Source organism: Chrysemys picta, chromosome 9 (genome assembly GCF_011386835.1).
Source record: "Chrysemys picta bellii isolate R12L10 chromosome 9, ASM1138683v2, whole genome shotgun sequence".
NCBI classification, from domain to species: domain Eukaryota; kingdom Metazoa; phylum Chordata; order Testudines; family Emydidae; genus Chrysemys; species Chrysemys picta.
In genome coordinates this window covers 78858136-78883234 of record NC_088799.1, presented here as the reverse complement: position 1 = coordinate 78883234, position 25099 = coordinate 78858136, and the positions used below count along the sequence as shown (strand labels likewise).

The window sequence follows — 25099 nt, the reverse complement described above, 5'->3', positions numbered from 1 at the left end:
CAGTGCTTGTTTCCCGTGCCCAGAATCGCCGTTCCACGGCATCAACATGACCCATTGCCACTGTGATGTCCTCGGCGCTGGGTCGCCTGCTTTCTGACAGGTCTGTGCTACTCTCAGACTTCAGGACATCACCGCGGTGCCGTAGCCTCCTTGCCTGACTTTTCTGCATCTGCCTCAGGGAAACCTTTATGATAAGCTGCGAGACGTTGAGAGCGGCCACAACTGCAGCGATGGTCGCAGCGGGCTCCATGCTCGGAGTACAGTGGCGTCCGCGCTGTCAATGACTGGAAAAGCGCGCGAACTGTTTTCCCGCCGGCGCTTTCAGGGAGGGAGGGCGGGAGTGATGGACGGATGACGACAGTTTCCCAAAAGCACCCTCGACTCATTTTGTTACCCAGAAGGCATTGCCGGCTACACCCAGAATTCCAATGGGCAGAGGGGACTGCGGGAACTGTGGGATAGCTGACCACAGTGCACCGCTTCGAATGTCGACGCTATCACCGTTAGTGTGGACGCACAAAGTCGAATTACTGTCCTTAGTGTGGACACACACGTTCGACTTTGCAATATCGATTACAAAAATTCGATGCAAGTAAAATCGAACTACTCTCGTAGTGTAGACAAGGCCTAAGGGGAAGACAGGGAGGGAGGAATGTTTTCCCATAATCTCTAGGGCTTATATAGTGCTGTGGCCATTGAACATTTCACAGACACTACAGCTGTGTATTCACTAGGAAAAAGGTGTGTTCTGTTCTGTTCTTAAGTTAATGAGCACGAGGTAAAATCCTAGTGAAGACAAGGCAGTTGTAGTATTAACGCACTTGAACAGGTCAAGGTAAACCCAAGGCTCCCTCATAGTCTAACTCAACCTGCTAGCTCATGTGAAACCACAAATTGCCTTATCTTCTCTAGGATTTTATCCCGTGTTAGCTAACTCGAGTTGAGAATGTACCTTTTTTCCTCATGAAGACAAGGCCTAAGTGAGCCTCCTGTCCCCTGTGCAGCAGGTGAGGGAGAGTGGTGTTGGAGGTTGAGTAACTGAGGCGAGTGGGAGACTCTTACACTATGTTCTGGGGTCGAAGGATCTTTGCAAAAGAAGCTCATGAACCTTTTCCCTCTAAGTTTACCCTGTTTCTCCCCGTGAGGGAGATTGAGGTTTTCTAAGCATTTCTAGGTAAGGTGATGCTTGTTCTGTGCATTAGGGACAGAAAAACCTGCCATACCATGCATTTGCTCTCCCTCCTCAGAGCTCAGTGGGCCCCACTGCCCTATATATGGAAGAGGGAGACTATTTCCTTCGCGTTTACACTGGCACCCATTGTGGTCCCCGCTGCCACTCCTTTCCAATATCTCTTAATACCACTTGCTTGTTGTGTGTGACTCAGCAAAACTCCCCTGACAGCTGTTTCTAATTAGAGGTGCTGGGTTTTTTGTTCTTGGCACTTCCTTCCTCTGTGATGGGGCTCAGTAGGGACTAGAACCTGCCACAGCCCAGCCAGTGCGGCATCTCGGTGGGAGGGAGATTTCCTCAGTGGAGAGTGACATGAAGACAATTTGCAAAGTCTTTCCTGCTTTGCAGCCTCCTTTTAGAATCTCCCTCCTGGTGTGTCTGAAATCTCCCTCGCTTGCACTGTCCCGGCCTGATGGTCCAGAAAAAGCAGAAGTGAAATTGTTCTCGTTACATTGGCATGTTTTCCCTAACTGGATCCTACCTGCTGAGCTTCCATCAAAGGAGATGGGTGGGAGCCCGGAGATGCAACCAGCCAGGTAGCCCGAACTATGGACTGTGCTGCTGTAGGTGGGCATGGGCTCAGGGTCGTGCGAAGCGCTGTCTCTAACAGTGTCCTAGCCCTTTAGGATCCCTTACAGAGTGGCATTACAAACTGCTCCAGCCTCTCCAGCTAGTGCTGGGGACATCCCCCTGCCCTTCAGTGCCTAGCCCATGGGAGGAGGCATTGCTGTTACAGTCATCTGGGTGAGCTTGCTGCTCAGGGCTATAACTGGGCTGTCTGAGTTAGTCCCTGTGTGAGTTCACTGAGTATGGGCCAGTTCTGGAAGGTCACTGCCTCCCACGGCCCACTTCTTAGTATCTTTTCTGTGGTGAAGCCACGAGTTCAGCCAGCAAACCAGAAAGAGGAAGGAGGCCTGGCCCTAAGCAAGAGGCAGCCCCTCCCTCCTGGAATGTTTGCCTACAGTCTCTTCTGCCCTGGGTCACCTACCCCCTCCGTGAGGAGCTCTGGGCTGGGGAAGTGGGTACTTGCCCCTAGTGGATGCAAAGTGCATGCAGACCGCCCCCACTCAAGGATTTGTCTGCACTAGGTCAGTGACAGGGGAGCTGTCTCACTCCTGAACAGTGCTGGGGATGGAAGAGTCACCACCACATGACAGCTTGACACTTCTGGAGTGTTGGTGGCTTTACGTCATTGCAAAACAGAATCCTCAGCTAGTCTAATGTCATAGGATGAGCTACTCATCGAATACCACCAGCAGCCTCCCTCCGGCTACCAAGGGGCTCTCTCTTCTCTCTGTCCCCATTTCCCTTCTAGCTGCCAGATGGAAGAAGGATTCCCTCTTTTTCCCCATTCTTGGGCAACACTGTACAGGGCTCTTTGCTCAGCTCTCCCCATTGCCTCGTGTGAGTAAGGCAGCCCATGGATGTTGGCATCTGTGACCTGTACTTTGGTGAGAAACACCAAGCCAGCCAGTGGTGTGTGCCAGAGTAATGCAGGGCGCTGAAGGGCACCCAAAAATGGGTTAGGGCACCCCTAAGGGCCCCTAACTCCAATAGTTGCCCTTTTTCCATCATCCTTTGTTCTGGTCTGCCTATCCAAGCCAAATTAATGTATCAGCGAAGAGTTCATGAGAGCTATTATCAAATCCTTTGATGAGCACAGCTCTATCATCCTATCACAGAAGCAATCAAGTTTCCCTAGCAAGCTCTCTCTGTGGCCCCCTCACTGCTGTTTAGCTAATGCTCACAGTTCCCTTAATGTCCAGGTATTTCATAACCTTTTCCTCTCTCTCTATTCTTCCGCCCTTTCACTCAGGAGGGTGGTTACAGGGACTTGCCCTGCCTACAGAAGTTTGACCAATTTAACAAGGTGTGATGTGGCACTGGATTAATGGAATGAGGGCAGCTTCTGTGCACGGACAAGCCCAGTGACAGGTTGCAGTTTGCCTGGATCCCTCTGCTGTCCTTCCTACAAGATTTCCCCAGGGAGACTGTCTGTCAGCTGACTCCCTAGACATGTTATCCAGACTGGCTGGTTTGGACATAGTTCTATTGTCCAAGTGTTCCCTTCCCTGCTTTTTTATCCTTTTATACAGGCTCTTCCGCCCCTCCCCCCATGACCCACAGACCGGTCACAAGAACAACACCAGCTACTCTGGTGGGTAGCAGTGGTTACTGTGGCTCCATTTCACTTTCTCCTTGATATTCCCTCCTCCACCCCCCCAAAAAAACCTTTGTGTAGAGTCTATATAGAAAAGTGAAGCCTCCCTCCTGACCTGGGAAAACCCCTCAGGATGGAGTGTGACACGGAAGTGGACTGGGTATTTTTAGCACTTACCCTTTGTTCGTTCTCTGGTTCAGGTTGGAAAGAGGAACTGATCTCAACTGAAGAATGGTGTTTGCTTTAAAAGGAAGCCCTTGTTTGTGGGCCAGTCATTGCAAGACTCATCTGCAAAGGGAGCGACCTACAAAGTCACCTTTTTAGGAGGCAGCATGTTCCAGTGGCCTGAGCTTGGGAACAGCTCAGCAGCTGAACTGAGCCGGCAGCTTCTGAATTTTAACCCGGACGCTGACACTGGCTCATTATGGGAGTTTGGCACTTACCCTCTTTCCCTTATTTTCCCCATCAGAGAGTCAGGGAAGGTAAATAATGATCTTCACGGTATGCTATTAAACAGGCAGCATTTGCCAATGGCTCCTGCACAGTAACCAGTGACTGCAGTTTCTTCCAAGCCTATGAAAAACTACCATGTCTCAGCTAGCACTGAGCCGTGTCCGTCTGCAAATGTTGCCCCTAATTGGCAACTACTGGGTCTCCCGGGGCAGATACAAATGTGAATTAGCTAATGTTAGTGCAGTGCTGTGTGAGTGCTCAGCTGTAGTAGTAGTATTTCTGCCTCTTCTAACACAGGGCGGCTCAGAGCCAGGCTCTACACCCTGTTCCATTTTATCCTTAATTCCCAGCAGCCTGACAACATTACCACTTGGGAGTGCTTCCCAGCCAGACCGCAAGCTCCTTTGCTCAGCTTGTGCAAACAACTTTGAAGAGTCCTCCTAGTTCATGAAGCCTCCTGCTCATAACAACCAACCCCATCCTATGTCTGTCTGTCTGCCACACTGTGCGTGTACCCGTAGGGCCTCCACACTAACTTATTCCAGGAGAGGATCCTGTTCTGTGATTGGGACAATTAATGTCCTGTAAAATAATAACAAACCACTGTGCCCCCATTTTGGTTTCTGGTGGCTTTTGCTACTGGCTACTCCGGGCTTCTTCTAAACCCTATTATCCAGCTCTTCCTGCAATGTATATACTCTGCTCATTGCTACAACTGCTTCTTGTTAGGCTTCTCTTCCATAGCCACCAACCACTGGACAGGCATGAGAAGAGCCCAAGGCATCAGGCAGCCATTTCTTCCACTGGACCTTTTAATCCAATCAAAACAAAGTAGTGAAACATTGCTCCTTTGACCTGGTAGGAAAGTTTGGTCCTTCGGGGGCAGGCCTGTGACTCTAGAATTGCCTGTGGAAATGGTGTGACTCTGAGACTTATGTTTGATCCGCTGCTAACATGCAGCAAAGCCCCTCTCCCATCCGGTCACAGCAAGGGTTGGAAGGGACCTCAGGAGGTCATCTAGTCCAACCCCCAAAATACAACTCTGGTGGGACTCAAACCCACAACCTGTGAATGGCTTCATCTATCATTGATCTAGAAGTCCAATGCACTATCCATTGCACCACAGAGCCTGTGGCTGCAGAGACACTATGTGGCTGTATTGCAGGCTTCACTGAGGTCAGGGGTCAGACAGACAAAATTGCTGCATGCTGGCTGCTTCAAGCCTCTGCCATACTCCATACCCTGAGTAACACTGACAGCGAGGCTGGCTCCTCAGTTTCAGATGCATAAGTACCTGGATATCATACTCACCAACTCTCCTTTCCCTCTCCCTTTCAAACTGTCACTGGCGTTCATATTTGAGTGCTTTGGGATTTTAATAGATTTGTCTGCTAATTACTTGATTTTAGATTCTTGAGTTTGCCAAGTTGCCAGTTTAAAGTACCAGCCATACCCAGGGCTATCTGGGTGAACTGAAACCAAACAATGATTTGGTGTATCTGGGCCAGGATGCATCAAACAGGTATCAATCCAGGGCAATGGGGCACAGAATGCCAGTCTGGGATCTCTCACACTCTGTCAGGGGTGACAAGCTAGCTAGCTAAGGCAGTTTGTACCAAAGACAGGCAGAGGATGACTCCAAGATCAGATTCTCTGCCTACCCGCTGGGAGGAGACAAACTGGAATGGGATCCTTGTGCCCCCCGGAAGGGACTCTGGGATCAGTACCATGTAGGGACAGAATCATCTGAATTGAGAAAGGGATATAAACATGTCTTAGTTGTACTGAGGCATGTCTATTATATGCAGAGCACGGTGAGATCCTCAAATGCAGGGCACTATCCAATGCTCTGTGTAGACACATTCTTATTTCTGTGCCTCTTGGAATGGGTTCTGGACAGGAGCTCTGCCTCCAGTTTTAATGCACCAACTAAAAAAAACCTTTTATGTCATAAATTGCAATCTGCCAATGCCAGCACTGAATGCAGGAGTGCAATGAAAGTGGGAAGGCCCAACTGATGGGTACCAACTGGACTCTCATTTTGCCTTTATTTATGTTCTGCAGACCACAGTACAGAACATCTGGGAATCCTGGGTATGTGACTATGTCCCCCACTAGATAGTACCCTCACCTTATATTTTCATATGATCTCTGATTGTGACTGTAGAGGGTTCTTAGGAGCTAGCTTTTTCATAATTCAAGATAATGAGCCACTAGGTTGGTATTTGGTTCTTTAGTCTGTTTGGGTGGGTTCTGGAGGTAGACCAAATCAGAACGGGAGTTTGGGTGTAAATTCAACGGCAACAAATTTTGGTGAGCTGTTGACATGAGATTTCTCCCCTATGTTGGGCCAAACCCACCTGTTCTCTCATTAGTTCAATCATCTCCAAGCCAGAACTGAAAAAAATCACACCTGGACTCCTGACCAGATGCACCTGGTGCCTCCTGTGGGCATTCCTGCCTGTGGAGACTGAACTCTGAGGAGCTGACCCCTGGACAGAATGCAGTTAGTTACACTTGCCATAGACACCAGGCCCAGCTGCATGTCTGGGATGTAAGCTGCCCCACTGCCAGAGGGTCAGGAGCCCATGGTCTGGAATCCTCAGGTCACCAGTTCATACTTTACAGCCTCATTGAAAAGGAGATGTGGAGAGGTTTATGGTGGTCATAAAGGTGGAGTGAATGGGAGAATAGAAAAGGAGGGGAGCTAAGGGGGAGCCTGGGCTTGGGTGTATGCAGGGGGGAAGGGACTGCTCTCATTGCACTGTCCCTTCTCCCATCAGCTGGGGATGTGGGGCAGTGGGAGAGCTTTGAGTGTGGGGAGGGGAGAGGCGCCTCAGCTGGAGCAGGAAGCAGAAAGCCTGGAGAATGGAAGAGGGGGTCTCACAGGTACCAGGGAGTCAATTGTATTACAGATTAGCAAATTACGTGCTGGTGAAAAGGGACAAATCGGCCATAGGGGCTCTCCACGCAGTGGGTCCAGCCCAGGCAGCTGCAGTGCAACCTTCCCATGCCCACCTCACCCACATGCCTCAGGCTGCCCTGAGCTCCATCCCTGTGGTCTGTCTGCTGAGGGGCGAAGAGGCTAGTTAGTGCCAATTGTGGAGGGGTTTTATCAGTGCGGACACCTGGCCACTAGGAAGTGGACTGAGAGGCATCAACACCTCCCACATTAGCAAGGTCAGTGCTAAGGAGCAGGAGGCGTCTGTATGGCTGGGACTCCCCTGTTTGGCTGAGGGTGTTTAGGAGCATCCTGAAGTTGTCTGTCAGGGACCTGCATTTGGTGTTTGTATTGGTTGGGGCCTTATGCTGCAGGCTGGGGGAAGGTGTTAGGTCCCTCTGGGGCCCTGTCAGTTTGCATGCAGCCCAGGGTAGTCAAACCCATTTCTGGTCATAAAACTCCCCTGGAGTTTCTCTGAGAACCAGATAAACCAAGGAGCAGGGGTCACAATACCCGGCTGGTGAGGGTGAGTCACCTGCCACTTAGCATCCTAAGTGCTACTTTCCTGAAGGCTTAGGGGGGTTCTCCTTCCTGTCTCACCCTGCTGAGAGTCCTGCTCCCTCCCTCTGAATGCGGGAATTCTTCTCACAGCCGCTTCTCAAGTGTTCAGTGTGGGGCCTGCCAGGAGCACAACAAGCTCAGAGCTAGGTAGATGAGGCAGTAGTTTCCCATCAGAGCTAGGTAGATGAGGCAGTAGTTTCCCATTGCCCAGGAATCCCATCACGGGGCCTGCTGGGAAATTGCTGATCTGTCATGTTCTCAAGTGGTAGCTGCTGTTAAGAGTCAAATATCCCTTATCCCTGTATTTATTCAGTTAATGAACCCCACAGCTCGGCACCCAGGATTTGGGGGAGAGGAAGCTGCATGAGTAGTTCACACTCTGCAAAGATGTGGTATTTTGCTAAGCCTGCCTTTGCATACAGGCTTGGGGCAGGCTGTGGGAACGCTGGGGCATAGGCGTTGTGCTGGCAGTACCTTTCCTTGGGGTTGTGTGGTTCTGTTAGAGGTAACTAATGAAATTAGCCCAATGAAATCACCCAGTGAGGTTAGGGTCTCTGCCAGTTTTCCTAAAATCTCCCACCGTTCCTCTCACTGGTGCAGCCCCCCCTAGTGCCAGTGACAGTGTCATGAAGACCTGTTCAGACCTGGGTTAGGTGGCATAGAAGTTAAAATGCTGGCACCTGCCTACACAAGGACTCCCAACAGTGCTCACACAAGTGGAGTTGCACCGGTGGGAGATTTTAGAGAAACAGAGCCAGTGTAGATACTGTCCCATTAAGCATGTTTTGCTGGGTGCAAGGCAGCTCTGGGTGCATGAGCACAGAGCACAATGACTTTGAAACTGGCAGGGCTGGGGTCCAGTTTGGAGGCTGACAGAGCTACTGTGCCCCTTCAGATGGTGCTCAGAGGGTGCAGGGGATTGTCAGCAGGCTGGGAGAATATGGAATGCTCCACGGTCTATGTGATACTGAAAATTTGGCTAACTGTATGGGATAGGCACCTACGCTGATATGTAAAACAACATAGCAGGCATGCCCAGTGCAGTGGCTTCATTCACTGATCACTTCATGACTCACTCAAGCTTAGCAAAACATGCATCTCTGAGGGCTAAAGATGTGATGAATTTGAATTGGTATGTTCCAGTTGGTTTTGTTATACCAGCATGAAAAAGCACCTGGACAATTTTTCACAGCTGAAAAACCAATTTTTCATGTTCAGAAAACTCCAAATCCATTGAACAGATTTTCTTCAAACTTTCCCCCCACCTCTGGACCTAGAACAAGCACAAGACACTTCAGCTCAAAGGGGAACTTATGAGGAAAGTTATTTAAAACACTAAAAAAAGGGGTTCAGAATGAAAAGACGTGAGCCATAACTAAAGAGAAGTGTGAACCACACATCTGAGCTGTGTTCAAGGTAAAAACTATCAACACACCTATGCTTGTAGGGTGTGAGAAAAGATATTTACAGACATCCAGAGGCACAACAAGTAGCAACAGGATGGAACGGAGCAAAGAGACCTGTAGGCTGATTATCAGGAACCATTTTGACCAATTTGACCTGGATTTATCGCCCAAAAGAATTGATGGAAGCTCCATTGCTTGAATAATTTAATAGTATACAGGACAAAGCACTGGAGATTATACTGTATGGACAAATCCTGCATCAGCTCCCAGGAGAACAGGCTAGCTAGATGGGGCATTTCCAGTTCTAACTTCTGGAATCTTATCTTGTGTACTATCCAATGTGTCACGGATTTAAGGGACCAGTTTCTCTCTCATAGCTCCTGGGAAAGGCTGAAGTTCGTGGACCAGATTCATGTTGGGTGTAAGCACACTGAATTCAAAGGAGTTATAGGAGCAACTGGTCCAAGGTGGAGAAAAAGATTTCACATGCAGTGACAATACTAAGTCCTCAGACAACACAGGGCAATGCCCAACTGTAGCCCAAACATTAAGTGGAGCAAATGACAGCAGCGCACATTGTTAAATAGAAGGGGTGGCCTGAGGAAACTTTGAATTGATAAGAAGTAACTGAGCTGGGTGGAGGATGCTGAGGCTATTATAAACTAATGTAAAGATAATTGTCTCCTGCACCTGCAGTGCACGTGTTGTTCTTTATGATGATTATACCACCATCTCCCAGCCAGGAATTATCCCAAGGCTGCCTCAGGACTCTGGATTTCTGTGGGAGGTGATTCCCTCTGGCTGATCTCCTGGGACTCCCCTGAGATTCTCCTGCTATGCAGCACCTAGCCAGCTCTTCTTTCCTCAGAAGTCCCCTTACACTGCCCCATGCTTTCCTCATGAGAAGAAGCAGATCTCACCCATGCATGCCTCCATGCATTTCATCTGAAACCAGCCAGTGAATTTCATCACAGATAAGATCATGTACGTTTAGTGGCCTTGGAAGAGGCAAGAGGAGTTGCCGCCCTTCTGAGAGAGACATACAAGGTAATTAACAATGTAGAAGAGGCTGAAGTGCCTGGAATGTGTCCAGGGCAATAAGGAAACCCAGGGGCTATGGTATTACCAGGCTCTCTAAACTCCACTTGGGTCTGTCTGGATTAGGAAATGCACAGGGATGCAGCAGATCATAGCTTTCTCTCACCTGTTATCTTCCAGGGCCTTCCATCAGGGCTTCCTTCACAGTTGAACTTATTCCTTTATAGCTGAATTGGCAACATATGAAAGATTAAGACATTGGCTAAGAAAGAGCAATCAATGGATTGATGGTCCCTTCCCATTATGCTGTATCTTGATCCAAACAGCCAGGAGATAGAGGGAGAAGAGAGGATGCACTGATGGAACAAATGAGAGCAGAAGTGAAGGACTAGCAGTGGAAGAGGCTGCACTGATGTATGTGTTGGAGCTCCATCTAGGTCAGTGGCTTGGGTTACTCATTAAGTAGCAGGCAAGCAGAGACAATACCAGTCTGAGAATCAAAGCCATAATAGCTGATTTGTCTCTTTATCTTTCCCATTCTGTTTCTTCTCTCTTCTGGCCATCATCTGGAGCAAGGAAGGGCAGTGAAGAGGGCAAGAAATCTGTCCTCCTGTAGCTGAGACATCTCTTGATGTCACTGTTGTGTCTGACGCTAGTTTTGTAGTGTTCCGTGATGACCACACATTAGAGAGGATTCCGGCAAGGCAAGAAGGGAAGGCAGGAGAAGGTGGTCACTGCTACTTTGTTTATTCAGATGCTTCGCTGAAAAACATATTGATTTAAAAAATAAATAGGCAGCTTAGCCCCCAGTTCTGGTAAGAGTCTGATCTTTAAAATGGAATTTAGAGCTCCAGAAATATGGGACAGGCCAAATCCTCCAGCCAGATCCAGCACACTGCATGGCACTTCTTTGTCTCCGAAATGTGCAGCACAAACCTACTTTCACCAGCAGGAAATCTTCCCCATTCAGAAATGCTCAGAGAGGATTTTCAAAGTCCCTACTGCACAGGAAAAGAAAAGGCCATTCTCCCTCTGATACAGAGCACTCAACCCTCTGGTTCGACCTCAGAACCCAAAGCAAGATACTGGCAGTGTTCTGTCAGAGAACACATGGTAAATGGAAACTGGTTCTGTCTTGTGCCCTGATCTGAAGTGCAGAGATGGACCAGACACCTCCTCCTCCTGGAACACAGTGAAGCAGAAATCCATATGCAAGAGGGTATCTACTGGCCTCCATATGAAGGGGTCCTTGCAGAGACATCCCAGCTGTGCCTTTGTTGGGCAGCCGTGTGAAGCAGCTTTCCTCCCTTTGAATCTCCCACTCCCCTCCTGGGTCTCTTCTCCCTCCACTCTGCTGAAAAGTCATTCCACAATTTACCAGGGTTTGCTGAAAGCCCCATGGTTCAAAACCTAATCATCGGGGACAGCCCAGGAGCAGAAAGGCTAATGAGATGGAAATCAGCTGATTCCAGCAATAATACAGTATCAGCTAGATTTTCTCTTTCTTTTAATTTAAGCCTCTTTTATCTCCCTTTGGGATTTGGGAGTGACCTCATCCCCTCCCCAGTAGGTACCTTCCTCATGGACCATTACTCAGACACAAAGCACTAAATGCCTTTTCATCCCAGGGAAGTAACTGGGGAAAGTCAGCAATCCAAGCACCATCATCGTTTTATTTCACATGATGGCAAGTCAAAAGGAGGTCAGGGGGAAGATATTAACTACCCATCTAATTATGGCCAGTAAAGAGAAGCTCCCTTCCATTTAAAGTGGTGATCACACAAGAAGGGGGAGAGTGAAAAAGCCCAAGGCAGAGGTCTTATAACAGGGAATATTTCCAAAAGAAATTAGCATTTGACTTCACAAGGCTGCTGGCTCCATCACAGCCCATCTGTTGCAGTGGGAATCCTTCCCCTCAGCCCTGCTTTGCACTGGGGCAGCAAATGAATCTACGGTGGATAAGAGCCCACGTTAACTCTGCAGTGGTGGCATACCTTCCTTTATATTTTCCCCACTTCTTTTTTTCCCCTCTCTCTTTTTGTCTTGCTAAATTCCTGAGTTTTATATGCATGGTTTTACTCAGTTGTGTACACTGCTCAGCAGGGCCGCACTCATTGTAGCAGTGGAATTCAAGATGCTGCTTCTGATCCAGAAAGCCTGCTGTGGTTTGGGACCTGCTCTGATCCCCTGCACCAGTGCTGTGGCTGAGATACTTGAGGTGCTTTAGCTATAGTTTTCCCAGTGTGCACTTTGGGATACTACTGGAGGCAGGAGGGTTTTTTATGTGATGTGCCACGTTCTGGAATTCAGCCCATCAAAGCCTGAGCTTCATTGTGCAGTGCAAGGCACATTGCTTTGGTCAAGCATTTGCCTGGCTGGATAATTGCTGGTTCTTTTTATGGCTGGTATGGGCCAGTGCAGAAGGAAAGGGGTTCATTGTGCTATGAGACTAACTGCAGCATCATGCTGAGTTAGGTCATGCTGTGGGCAGATGTTTTGGTGATGGGCGTAGAGGAAGTTCAATCAATCAATTAGTTTTAGGGCTGCTGTGTATTGTGCATAGTGTGTCTGTTCTCAGTGCTTGTGTATATATCGTGTGCCAGTGTTATGGATTCCAAAATGATGGTGGAAGCTGCTTTGCAGCCCCTTGCCTTCACACAACTTCTGGAAAGGTGCTTTAATGGGATTACAGTGGAAATGTTTTTGTTGGCAACATGCTGAGAGCTCTCCCCAAGCTGGTCTGACACATCCCCAGTAGGTCCCCAAGTAGCTCTCCTAATCACACTAAACTTCTGCAGATTGATCCTCATACAGTTATGAAACCTATTAGCAGCTCCTAATATCCTAAGCAAGTCAAACAGGTAGAGCAAAGGATTTGTCTCTAGGAAAAGAAAGGGGAAGGAGGTAACACTGAGAAGTCAATGGCCAGTAGCAGGACTTTCCCACGTTCAATCAGATTCTGAGGAATCCCTATACTGAGTTTCAGGAGAGGACTCACTAAGGAGCCCAAACTCCTAGCCCCAAATCCAAAAGAGGGGATCTTTGGGCTTCTCTCATTTACTTTCTGCCCCCTTTAAGGTGGGGTTTAGCTTGCTTTTAGTGGTAACACAGGCCAGAGCTAGTGCTTTTGGCGGTAATTTGGCCCCACATGTCTCTGCCTTTCCCAGAGGGCTGGATTCTCCCCGCTGGTGAGGCTTAGTGAGATGATCTCTGTGTTTTTGATTGACTCGTATATTTGGATAGTCCTGCTGTTTAAACTGGGGGTGGGTATTGCCACTGAGCTCCACTGTAGGTAACCTGGAGACTGGGGTCACAGCAGAAGGAAGGGGGTGCCCAGGTCTCTAGTCCTCACTAGATCCAAGGGGGGGGAAATGTATAAATACAATGTATTTTTAAAACATCTTTCAAACAAAAAATAAACAGCCTCAAAAAGAAAGGAAGGCAGAAGTTGGGCTCCAAGATCTGCCCCCAGAAATAAAGATCCACTCAAGGTATGGCACTAATAATTGCCAACCGGTTGTATTGTTGAGCTATTTCCTCCTATTTAATAGGCAAAGAAATGCCCAGGGGTTTGATTTGTTGCTCACTGCCCCCTCCCTTGTATTTTTGTCCACCTCCACGGTTCGGCCGATCGTGGCTCCCCGTGGCTGCGGTTCGCTGCTCCAGGCCAATGGGAGCTGCTGGAAGCAGCGGCCAGTACGTCCCTCGGCCCGCGCCGCTGAAGCAGCAAACCGCGGCCACTGGGAGACACGATCAGCCGGACCTGTGGACGCGGCAGGTACACAAACCGGCTCGCCAGGGGCTTTCCCTGCACAAGCGGCGGAACAAGTTTGGGAACCACTGAGCTATTTTACAATATCTGGCCCACAATGGACACATGTGACAAGGTGTGGGTCAGAGGAAGTGGGGGCAGGAGAGAAGGATAGGACAGAAGGTCTGAAAACACAAAGCAAGTACTTGTGTAGGGTTACAGGATCATTTTATCCTACAGAACAAAGGGCCAAGAAGAGCAACCCTTGACTTTGTGCCCTATTGCCACTGGCTCTGATGTTCACACCAACGGTTAAACCATGACATAATGCTGTTTCCATCATTTCTAAACTTATTCCAGACCTATGATGATGTCAGCACTGGAATAAAACACTCAGAGACAACAGTGCCCACTGGATTATTAAGAACGCAATGGAACACAGGGCTGGGGGCTAGGAACTGCCAGAGTTCAGTTCCCATTCACAATCAAATACCTCAAGGAGACGCCATCAACTTGAAATTCAATCACTTAAAAAAATTTACAAGTAGTTTCAACCCTGCCTGAGATAATTTGTAAAGCCACCTCTTGGTTCTTCTCCTTCAAATCCCTCAAGGCTTGACCTCAGGAAATGCACCCGTTAATCATGGCTCGATTGAGGGACAGGTAGGGAGAGCAGATATTCTTTATTTATGAGCAAACACATATTTAAAGTATTCAGAACCATCAAGCTGGGCACATAGTAACCTGGAGTTCTTGTTATTATCATCCTCACTTTTCCTTCCCTTCTACTTCTTGCATCTTGTTGAGACTGTAACCAGTAACTTCGGGATAAGGAAGTTGTGTGTGTGTCCCCCTACCAATGCCCAAACAATAAATATTAACTCAGCTCCTGCATCTGCTGCTGAACTCCCCTGCCAATCTCAGAGGTTTTACTATTTTTGTAAACCATTTTTCTCAGCAAAGTCCCACTCAAACTAGAAAAGGAAGGCCCAGATGCCAACCCCCATTGGTTTCAACTATTTAAATGGATTCAGATGATTTCAAGGACCTCTGAGGATCTGACCCTAATTGACTGCAGGGGAAGGTGGAAAACTGAAGATTCACAAAGTGCTGTCAAGTCAATTAACTCAAAAATTCGGCTTTCCCCCCTCTAATCTGTCACCTCTAGGAGGTGTAATTTAGAACTACCCTAGGTAAAGCAAATCACCCAGAATGTGAATACAATGTAAATCGGCAGCAGCAATTTAACTCGGTGTGTCTCCCTCTTCCTATCTGCAACAGGGACATACTAATATGTAATCGTCTCCCCTTCGAGGCAGCTCAGTAATCCTAAATATTTGTACACTGTTTGCAAATGCAAGGCGCTGTGGGGATATGCTAAACCGTGGCTGGCAGCGGCCGCGCTGGCTGGCTCTTCTACCTGTGCACTGAACAGGAAGAGGCCGCCACGCTCCGGCTGTTCGCACGCCTTGGTCAATCCCATGGGTGGTTTGCAAGCCAGGAGGTTTAAGGGTTTGAAGCAGCGGTGTAACGTTACTGGCCTTTGCTCTAATCGGCCGGGGGTTGTTCAAGAGCCGCCTGGGAGCGGGGACCGGGCAGTGCAACGGGGGCTCCCCTTGGTTTTGGGGACGAACCCCTCGTGAGCTCCTAGAGGGACAGCGCCCCCAGTTGATTGCCTTGATTCACAGCAATTCACATGCAGATAAACCGGAGCCGCCTAGTTCTCATTTCAAAGCGCCTCTTCAAAGGGGCAGCCTGCTCCTCTCTACTCCCCGGGGAAGTGGAGATTGACACAGTCTCAACACCTCTGAGAACTGCCTGAACTATTTGTCTGACGCTATTTAAATGCGGAGGGGGGTGTTAATGCAAATAGGCCTGGCCAGGGAGAGACCCCTCTGCGAGATCAGCGCCGTGCACTGCCGTGAGATCCTGGGCCAGCCCGCAGGAGAGCGGCCCCCAAGGGGCAGCGTTGGGGAAGGCTGGCTCTGGGCACAGCCAAGGAGCCCCAACCCCTGATGCGCCAGGAAAAGGGAGTGTCCGCGAGTCAGTCCCCAGGCTCTGCGCCCCCTCAAATCCCCCAGCCGGGCTCTGCATCGCCCCCCCCCCACATCCGCCAGCCGGGCTCTGCGCCCCCCAACCCCACCCGGGCCGGGCACTGCGCCCCCCAACTCCGCTTCGCGCCGGGCTCTGCGCCCCCCGGTTCCCCCTGGGCCGGCCCGGGGTGGCGAAGGCGCGGGCACTGCCGCTGACTCGGGGTAGCTACGGGCAGCCCCGGGACACCTGGCCGGGCCCTGGGGCGGGGGCTCGGCGGCCTTTCCGGGGGAGGGGCGGGTTGTGTGGCTTTGACACGAAGCTGCGAACGGCCCCGCGTGTCCGGCCGGGAGCGGAGCCGCCGTGTGAATTGCACCCGAAACTCCCATTGTCCGTCCCCCCGGGGGGTGCCGCGCCCGGGCGCTTTAAGAGCCGGGGGCTGCCGGCCGCCCCCCAGCCCTGCTCCCGGACTCGCCTCGCTCCTCTCCTGAGCGCCGCCTGCTCCTACGATGGGCTCGAGCTTCCCTGCCCCGCTGCGGCTCACCCTGGCGCTGCTCTGGCAGCTGGGACTCTCGGCGGCGATCCAGTGGCTGTGAGTAGCTCCTCAGGGCAGAGGGGTGGGGGCGCCGGGCTGCAGCCCATGGCAGCGCATCCCTCCCCTGGCAGCTGAGAGATACCCTGCCCGGGGCTCCCCAGCTCAGCTGGAAAATCCCTATTCCCTAAACTGCTGCTTGGGGACAGGGCAGGCTCGGCCACCCTCCAGGGGAGCTGAGAAGCTGAGCTGGCGGGGAGCTGGCTCCCTTTCTCTGTCCTCTGCTATCTAGGCAGTCCAGCCTGGGATAGGGACACTTTCTGGCCACGCTGCAGCTCCTTGCACAGGCTGTGTGCCATTGTTCCCCTGCTGGATTTTAAACTCTACACAGCCATCCCTTCCAAGCCCTTTCCCCTTCTGGCCAACTAGTCACTACCTGCCTTGGGGCTAGCATGGAAGGATTTTCAGTCTTGCTTTTTAAGTGGGTGGCATCTCAAATCAGACTGACATTTGCCCCTCAGGATACAAGTGTTAGCTGGTCTTTATAACTGCTTAGATCCACTGAGTTCACACATAGCAATAATGGGTCACATGCAGCCTTGGGTGGGTGGAAGCATCCATTTGCTCCAGTTTGGCCCTTTGTGTATATAGAATAAATAAACATACACACATATGTGGCAGTTTATAGCCCAATTTGCAGATGTTCTGGGCACCAACACTATTTTAAATCAACAGAAGCTGTGACTGCTCATCCCTCTGGAAATCAGGCCCCGTGTGACTATGTAACAAAAGTGTGTGCTAGATGTATATGTTTTAAACCCCACATGCTGTTCACACGTATTCCCTACAGTAGGGAATGCCTCTAAGGGTGGAGTGCCACCAGGACAACTCACAGCGCTGACGGCAGCAGGACGGACCAGCTTCCCAAGTGCACTGCCCTACAATGTACCTCAATCTGGATCTGGAGAGGGTGGCTCTAGGCACAGAGGGGAGTTTAGCTGTCAGGTCTATTCAGTCCAGGTGCCTCTGCTGAGGATACCAACAAAGGGATGCAATTAGTACCAGCTATGTTTGTTTTAACAATGTTGATACCAGGCCTGAGGCCCACCAGCTCTTTTCATGTGGGGGACCGCTGAACAGCTGTCACTGATTTGGACTATAACCAGATTCCTGATCTAGAGGTGAAAGGCCCCGTATCCAGTTACCAGTACTCAACACATGGCTCATCTCTCACCCCCAGTAACATCTCTGGTCACAACAAGAGTGGGCTGGACTGGATTCTCTATCCCTGTCTCACTTGTTTATGGTAATTCCTCTTTCATGACAGAGGGCTGATGGTGAATGGCAGCAAGGTAGCCTGGAACGAGACTCAGCACTGTAAGATTTTGGATGGGCTAGTCCCAGACCAGTTGCAGCTGTGCCGAAGAAACCTGGAGCTCATGCATAGCATTGTACATGCAGCCAAAGAGACCAAGGGAGTCTGCCAGAAAACGTTCTCGGATATGAGGTGGAACTGCTCTTCCATTGAGTATGCACCCAGTTTCACCCCTGACCTCCTGAAAGGTAAAGGAAGCTCTGCTAGATCATCTGGCATTTCTATACTCTGCTTGTCTAGGCACTGTATTTTCATTCTCCTGCAGTCCTTTCACATGCAAAATTCCCATTGTAGTCAATGGGCCATATTCTGATGTTGGATACTCTGGAGTAACCATATTGGAGTCACTATAGATACAGAAGTTACAGCAGTGTAAATGAGATCAGAATCTGGCCTGGAGCCTGCAAAGAGACTGCAGGATGCAGTCTCAGAGCTAGCTCTCTGTCTGGGTGACATTAACTTCCACATAAAAAAAAAACAATTGCTAGAGACCCCCAGACAAGAAGGGGAGAGTTAATCCCAGGGAAAAGTGAAGAACAGAACAAAACTGGGTGAAAAAAGATAGCACAAAGAATAGAATCAGAATGGGATGCTGATGGGCGGGGGCACAAAGGAAGTATATTTTCTTACACCTGTTTTTGTCTAATTGCTATTGCCTCAGTAGGAATTTTGCATTCTTGCTCCTGTGAAAGGAATTACTGGCTAGAGGGAAAGAAGGTAGCTTTTTGGAAGGTACTGAGAGGGCCCTATCTCCCTAATCTAATAGGGCTCTGGCCCTAATGGCTGGGGTGGGCTGGGGTGGGGGGGAGGGTGCTACTATAATATAAATAATACATCTGTCAGAGGAGATGTACTTGAGCGGTTAAAGTACATCACTGAGTAAACCATCCTGGGTTCTGTTTCTGGAGCTGCTGCTGTTTTGCTGTGTGACTTTAGCAAGTTGCTCTAATTCCCTGTACTTCATTTTCCCTTTCTGTGAAATGGGGGAGAATAATGCTGACCTACACCACAGTTTTGTGAAGAGTTTGTGAGATTTCACTAGAGAGAGCGCGTGTGCATGCTCTGAGATCCTTGGGTGAAGAGAGCTGTAGAGAACCAGGGTACTAATTGTAAATAGCACTGCTCTCTCAAAGGACCCATGTAGTGAGGCTGAGGAGAGCGAGCCACTGCTCACTCTGGAGCCCAAATCAGTGTTGCCTGAAGCATCAGCCAAAAGGAAATGCTTCCCTCATGCCCCCTCATCCCAGGTCCTGAATTCTGATTGCTGTTGTGCTGCCGCTATCACTGTGCTGAGATCCTTGTGAAACGTACAGTTAGCATCAAATGAATGAGAGGTGGGGATGATTCTGAAGAGTACATGGTGATTTTCTCTGTATGAAGAAAGCTCTGTGGCACTAGGAATCACGTTGGTATGTCTGGGATTCAGGACTCTCTGGGATTCTTCCTTTTTCTTTATAGGGACCAGGGAATCTGCATTTGTCTATGCATTGGCTGCTGCTGCTGTCAGCCATTCCATCGCTCGGGCCTGTGCCTCAGGGGAACTACCTATCTGTTCCTGTGGATCTGTCCCATCTGAGGTGCCTGGGCCTGGCTTCAGGTGGGGTGGCTGTGGGGACAATCTCCGCTATGGCCTCCAGATGGGTTCTGCCTTTGCTGATGGTCCCATGAAGTCCAGTAAGGCAGGAGGACAAGCCACCAGGCTTATGAATCTACATAACAATGCAGTGGGCCGACAGGTGGGTATAGTCACTGGCCACAAAAATTGGCAAGACAGCCACAACCAGGGCACCTCCTTTAAGAAATAACTGGTTATTCTGGCTGAGTTGCGGAGGAGGGCTGCAGCCTCTTGCCAGATTGTTGGGAGACCACGCATGAATACATTGGAGAGGCAATCGATGGGCTAAAGTAACTTTATAATGACCCATGCACACAAATACATGCCTTACAGAAACCAGGCAGAGTCCCTGTCTTGCTAGCCTCCAGGGAGATAATTGCTGGCTATTTATATCTTCCCAGTGATACACTGAGACCCATCCTAGCTTTGAACCTGCTTTACCCCAGGAACTAATCTGCTATACTAAGAACTGCATGTTTTTCTGTGTGTCTCTGCAGACCTCCATTCCTGGTAGCTAATGGACCTGTGGTGATCAAACTAACCCAACCAGTGGCCTTGCTGACAATTTGCCAGGAGCCCACAGCTGGCACCTAATATGCAAAAATGGAGCAAATAGCAGCTACCCCTCCTGCTTAATACTATGGAGGGATGGCATGCAGAGACTACAGGTCTCCATACGTAGCCAGGCTATTTGGAGCAAGATGGGAAACATCCCACAGCACACCCCTGAATTAATGAGGGGAAACTTCAGGCCCCATTGCAAACTTATGGATGGCACTTGTCCCAAGGACTACCCTCTTGTTACAGGGATAGTAAAGCATAGTAAATGAGCCCTTGGATTCCCTGTTAATCTTGATGCAGGATTTCATGTTTGGCAACACAGGAAAGCATCCCCCATAGGTACTAAGCGAGATAAGGCCTCCTGGGTGCCAATGACTGTCCATGTTTTCTCATATCCTGAAGCCTCCTGTGGATGCTCTTCAGAGATCTTCTTGGGATGTATGGGCTGTGTCAGGGAAGGATGAATCCCAGCCTTGGGTTCCTTACTGATTTTATTTCTTTCCAGGTATTGATTGACTCCTTGGAGACCAAGTGTAAATGCCATGGTGTTTCTGGCTCCTGCTCAGTTAAGACTTGTTGGAAAGGGCTGCAAGATTTGAGTGAAATAGCCATTGACCTCAAATCCAAGTACTTGGCAGCCATCAAGGTGACCCACCGGCACATGGGGACCAGAAAGCAGCTGGTGCCCAAAGAACTGGACATCAGGCCAGTGAGAGAGGCTGAACTGGTTTATCTAGTCAGTTCTCCAGACTACTGCACAAAGAATCCCAAACTGGGGTCTCTGGGGACTCAGGACAGGTAAGGACCAGCTACAGATGCTGTAGCTTCCCTATGTTATAACTCTCCCTCTGATATAAGGGTCTCTCATTCTACCTCTGCAGTCCAACCTAGAAACAGTCTCTCTCTAAATCCCTTCTTGACTGAATGATGTAATCTCTGCTATAACACACACATGTCCCATTGCCAGCTTGATTGTGAGTGCATAGTGCTGTAATGGCAAGAGGTTCTGAAATCTCCCTGCATCAGCTTTAATAAACTCTCTAGCCCCTCTCTTATCACGCACGCCCTACCACAGGCAAACCTTGTAACCATGTAACTCACTGCAGACTTGAAGACAGTTTGAGGGAGGGGAGAGGATGCAAAAGGTGGAGAGAAGCCCCTTCTCATATGGTATGGTCTTACAAGGGGCCTCCCATGGTCTAGATTGGGCCCCAGCCATCTTCTTATTCTATCTGTTCCACTAGAGCTGATACTAAACCTTGAGTGTTTTGTGTGGAGAAAGAATTTGCCAGTTAGTTAGATGGCAGACCTAGCAAGTTTGGGGATTCCCATGAAACCCGAGCAGCTTGTTTATCTCCCCTGGGTACAGGATGGTAGGTGCCCCCATATTCAGGATTCAGCTGTAAAGGCAATGGAGAGCCCAGTAGATTCAACTAGTCCATTCCTCAGCCCAGCCCTGCTGCCTGGCATATGAACCTGCTATTCCAGTGGGTCTCAAACTTGTGTACTGGTGACCCCTTTCACATAGCAAGCCTCTGAGTGCGACACCCCCCCCCCCCCATTAAATTAAAAACACTTCTTTGTATATTTAACACCATTATAATTCTGGAGGCAATGCAGGGTTTAGGGTGGAGGCTGACAGCTCATAGCCCCCCATGTAATTCCTTGTGACCCACCTGAGGGGTCCCAACCCCAATTTTGAGAACCCCTGTGCTATTCAGTAGGTGGAGTCAGAAGCATTTACCCACCCCACCCTGATGAGTCATGAGGATAATGGTCCTCCAGTCTAAACTCTTCCATAGTCCTTCCTGCATCAAACTGCTCATCATTCCAGTGTCCCTGAGGGAGAAACAGCCCCTCCCAAACTATTCTCTGGTGCCCATTATCGGCACCAGAGAATAGTTTGTCTTTCCCTGGAGGCTGAGCAAATCGCTTCCTAGACTGACCCATCTCAACTCCTATGCCATGACTAGCCCCTCGACACAGCTGTGCCATTACATCCCTAAAGCCCCTCAATGCTCTCATCTGCTTCCACTTTGGCAGGCAATGCAACAAGACCTCTGTGGGCAGTGACAGCTGCAACCTGATGTGCTGCGGGCGTGGCTACAATGCTTACACTGAGAGTGTAGTGGAGAGGTGCCAGTGCAAGTACTATTGGTGCTGCTATGTGATGTGCAAGAAGTGCCAGCGGACGGTGGAGAGATACGTGTGCAAGTAATGCAGGAGGCCCTGAAGCAGCCCATGCACTGAGAAAGCACTAAAGGACCTATGCTCCGAGACACTCCAGAGCATGTCTGGATATTTAATTCATCACAGGGGAAGCTGTGAGCTTTGGCTAGAAAAGGGGCCATGGTGGAAATCCTCATATTGGCATTACCCAGGGAAACACACTTTTTTGGGAAAAGACCAGGCCTGATGTCCTTAGCCTCACCCCTTCCAGAGCAAGAGAAACAGCTGCCTCCTGGGGCTGACCTGGTTTGTTCAAATTCTCAATCTCCAGCTGGGGACAAATAATGTATCACCCTGCATGCATGGATCTCTTTCTCCCCTGAGCTGCCAGCAGCCATTGTCTCCTTGTGGGAAGCTTCTGAAGGTGGCCTGAAAGCCAGGAGTGATGGATGGAAAAGGGTGTGGGGTGGGGAGAGACAAGAGTGAATTCAGGGGAAGAAAGAAGTGCTGCTCCTGAATAAGCATGCTGAGGAAACCATGGGCATGCACTTGTGGGGTGGCAAGCTGACCCAAGGCCACCAGATGCTCCAATTTCAAGACCGGTACATGTTCATTGTCTTCTGCAGCATTACACTTTCTCTCTAACATTAGGATCAGGCTTGGGTGTAGGCTGGAGAAAGACCTCTGCCACCCTCTCCACTATAAGTGAGATCCATTCCTCTGTCCTTTCATAGCAATGAGAGAAAGAGAGCGAGAGGCATTCTAATATCATGGTGATGGGCATGCTGTAAAAAACTGAGTCAAAGGAAAAGTCCATAGGGGATGTAGGTAGAAATAGTGGGATGGAAAGCGCTATTGAACTTCAACATTAACCAGAGGGGTCTTGGTAAGGACCAGGCCTGACGCTCCTGCCCCCAAGCTCACACCTGGTGAGGTGGAGAAGCCAGTAAATTGGGTGGCATGTTCTCATTCTCACATCCTTTTCTCCCCTCCTCTCTTGCTCCTCCACACCAAGGGTGGCAGCCTGTCTGCCTGCCCCTGTCTCTGAACCAGGCTCACTCACGAGTGCTGACAGTGAGTGCTGAGTACATTTGGCTCCAGGACCCCTTTGTAGGGTTTGGAGATGAGACTGAATTTTTTGATTTCTGCTTATTTATTTGGTGCCTTTTAAATAAATGTGTTCGTGTCTCTGCCAATGATGGCCCTAAGCCTCATGTGTTACCCAGGAAGGCTCCCCACTCAGTACCCCCCAGAACTGGGCTGGCCACAGAAGGGATGAGGCAATGCTGTCTCCCCTCTTTGCCTGGTAAAGGGACTGCAAAGCAGACATTCCGCATCCTTTCAGGAGATGAAATTGCAGAGGTGGCTTCATAGTTTAAGGGGATGTTTATTTTCATTTGAAGATGCTTTTTTCCCCTTCTCCTGTATCTCCTCTGGTACTGATTCCATACTATATTTGGCTGTTGTGGCCAGACACAGGTTTCCCTATATGCACATAACAAGCTTTGGAGTATTTTTCTGGGTTACTGCAGATCTAATCTCCCAGCAAAGCACCCCATCTTCTGGGATTTATTCCTAGTAGCAGAGAGCTTGAGTCTGGGGAAATGATCCCTGAGTTGTTTCTGATCTTTATAAATCATGGGTCAAACTGACCTCTGTGAGAGCTGGCAACTGGAGGAGAGGTCAAAAGTGAGAGTAACTTTCCAATGGACTGACTTTCTGTCTCCTCCCCCTGTTGTCTGTGAGTCACACTACAGCTAGTGCTGGCCCCAACAGCCTCAGTTCTCTCAGAACACACATCAAAGCCAAGATGAAAGCAGAGAGACACCAGCTGCGGCTTTCACAGATTCCTCTTCCTCTGACTGTAAGGGGAAGGATTTTTCTTTTTTCTAAAAGGCAATATGCTCAGGACAGCTGTAGGGTGGGGCATGTTTGTAAACTTGATCAACATTCTAGGGCAAAGCTTTTGTGGCCCTGGGATTCCGTGGCAGCTGCTGATACATTTATTGTTTTAAAAAGATTGTGGGTTTTTTAATTGAATTAAATATGGAAATGAATAATTCTATTGCTTCACTCTCTCATGTCATGGAATCCATTCTAACACTTTACTGTATCCAGCCTCTAAATGTTAATATGCTGCAGGTTTTGTATTGATAATGAAGAGCTGCATCTCACCAGTTCTCAGCAGAGATCTGGAGGTAGTTTGAGATAAGCAGATGTGCTAGAAGTTAAAATGATCAGAGGTGAAATAGCTAACTGTTTACAATGAAATGCATATAATTAGAGTTCAGCTTAACGACTATTGTTTCAGACAATCTGCAGCCTCGGGCAGCTATCTCTGCATCAGCTACGCTTAGGCCCTATGTAAATAGTTTTCTTCACAGCTGTGAAGGTTAGAAAGTTAATTTTCTATTTTTAAACAAAAGCTCAAATCTGGAGCTGGTGTTTGTTCTCACATAACTTTATTCACAAAGAGAAGGGAGCTTTCAGCCCTGCTGGTTATAGAGGGCTTTCCACTGTGACTGAGGTGCTGGTTTTTTGCACCTGCAATCAGCAAGTATAGCCAGACCTACCCTCCTTTATTCTAGTGAGTTAATGTTGGTGCTTAATTAGTAACTTAAATGCCTCCACCATAACCACTTCATTGCTGAATAACTACCAGATCCAACCAGCAGAAGATATGGCCATGCCAGGCACACCATGAGCTGGAAATGCAGGTTAATAGTGTTAAGGAACTCGGTGGATACTAAATATTATGGAAGGGGGAGGAGCTATGAATCCCACTGAACATGGCAAAATGATTTAGTGATGCCAGAAATGTGAGTAGGAAATCACAGAAGGAGATAGCACACTAGATGTGAATCTCCAGTGGTCTGAGAAAAACCAGACTGTTGTGTGCTAAATCTGGAAAAGCATCATTTCTGGAGCAGTTAGAGGATCGTCCCCCTCTATCTGGCACTGGTGAGGCATCATTCCGTTCTGGGCCTCTCACCACCAGACCCATTGGCAAAAGCTCCAAGTAGAGCAACAATAACAATTGGGGGTTACAGGGACTGATTAATGAGCAGTGATTGAAAAGGTTAAAACTCTTATGGGCGAGGAACACAATACATGTGTAAAGGAATGAAGGGTGCAAACACTTTAAGGACTTATTTAGGGTGGTACAAGGGGATATAAGTAGGTGTCATGGGCTGAAGCTGAGCGGGAGTGTGTGAGAATGTGGGGGTGGGGGACAGACCCAGTGTCCAGTCCCCCAGCTCCAATGACTCTTCTT

General features: G+C 49.2%; 1 protein-coding gene across 1 annotated transcript; it reads left to right on the top strand.

The window, feature by feature from the left end:
* Window positions 1-15861: 15861 nt before the first annotated feature.
* Window positions 15862-23885, top strand: LOC101941719 (protein Wnt-11b-like). The gene is made up of 5 exons (XM_008166534.4): window positions 15862-16165; window positions 17433-17668; window positions 18939-19216; window positions 20162-20454; window positions 21700-23885. The coding sequence occupies exons 1-5, from the start codon at window positions 16083-16085 to the stop codon at window positions 21872-21874; spliced, it is 1065 nt and encodes a 354-aa protein (XP_008164756.1). The 5' UTR covers window positions 15862-16082; the 3' UTR covers window positions 21875-23885.
* The last annotated feature ends 1214 nt before the right edge of the window (window positions 23886-25099 follow it).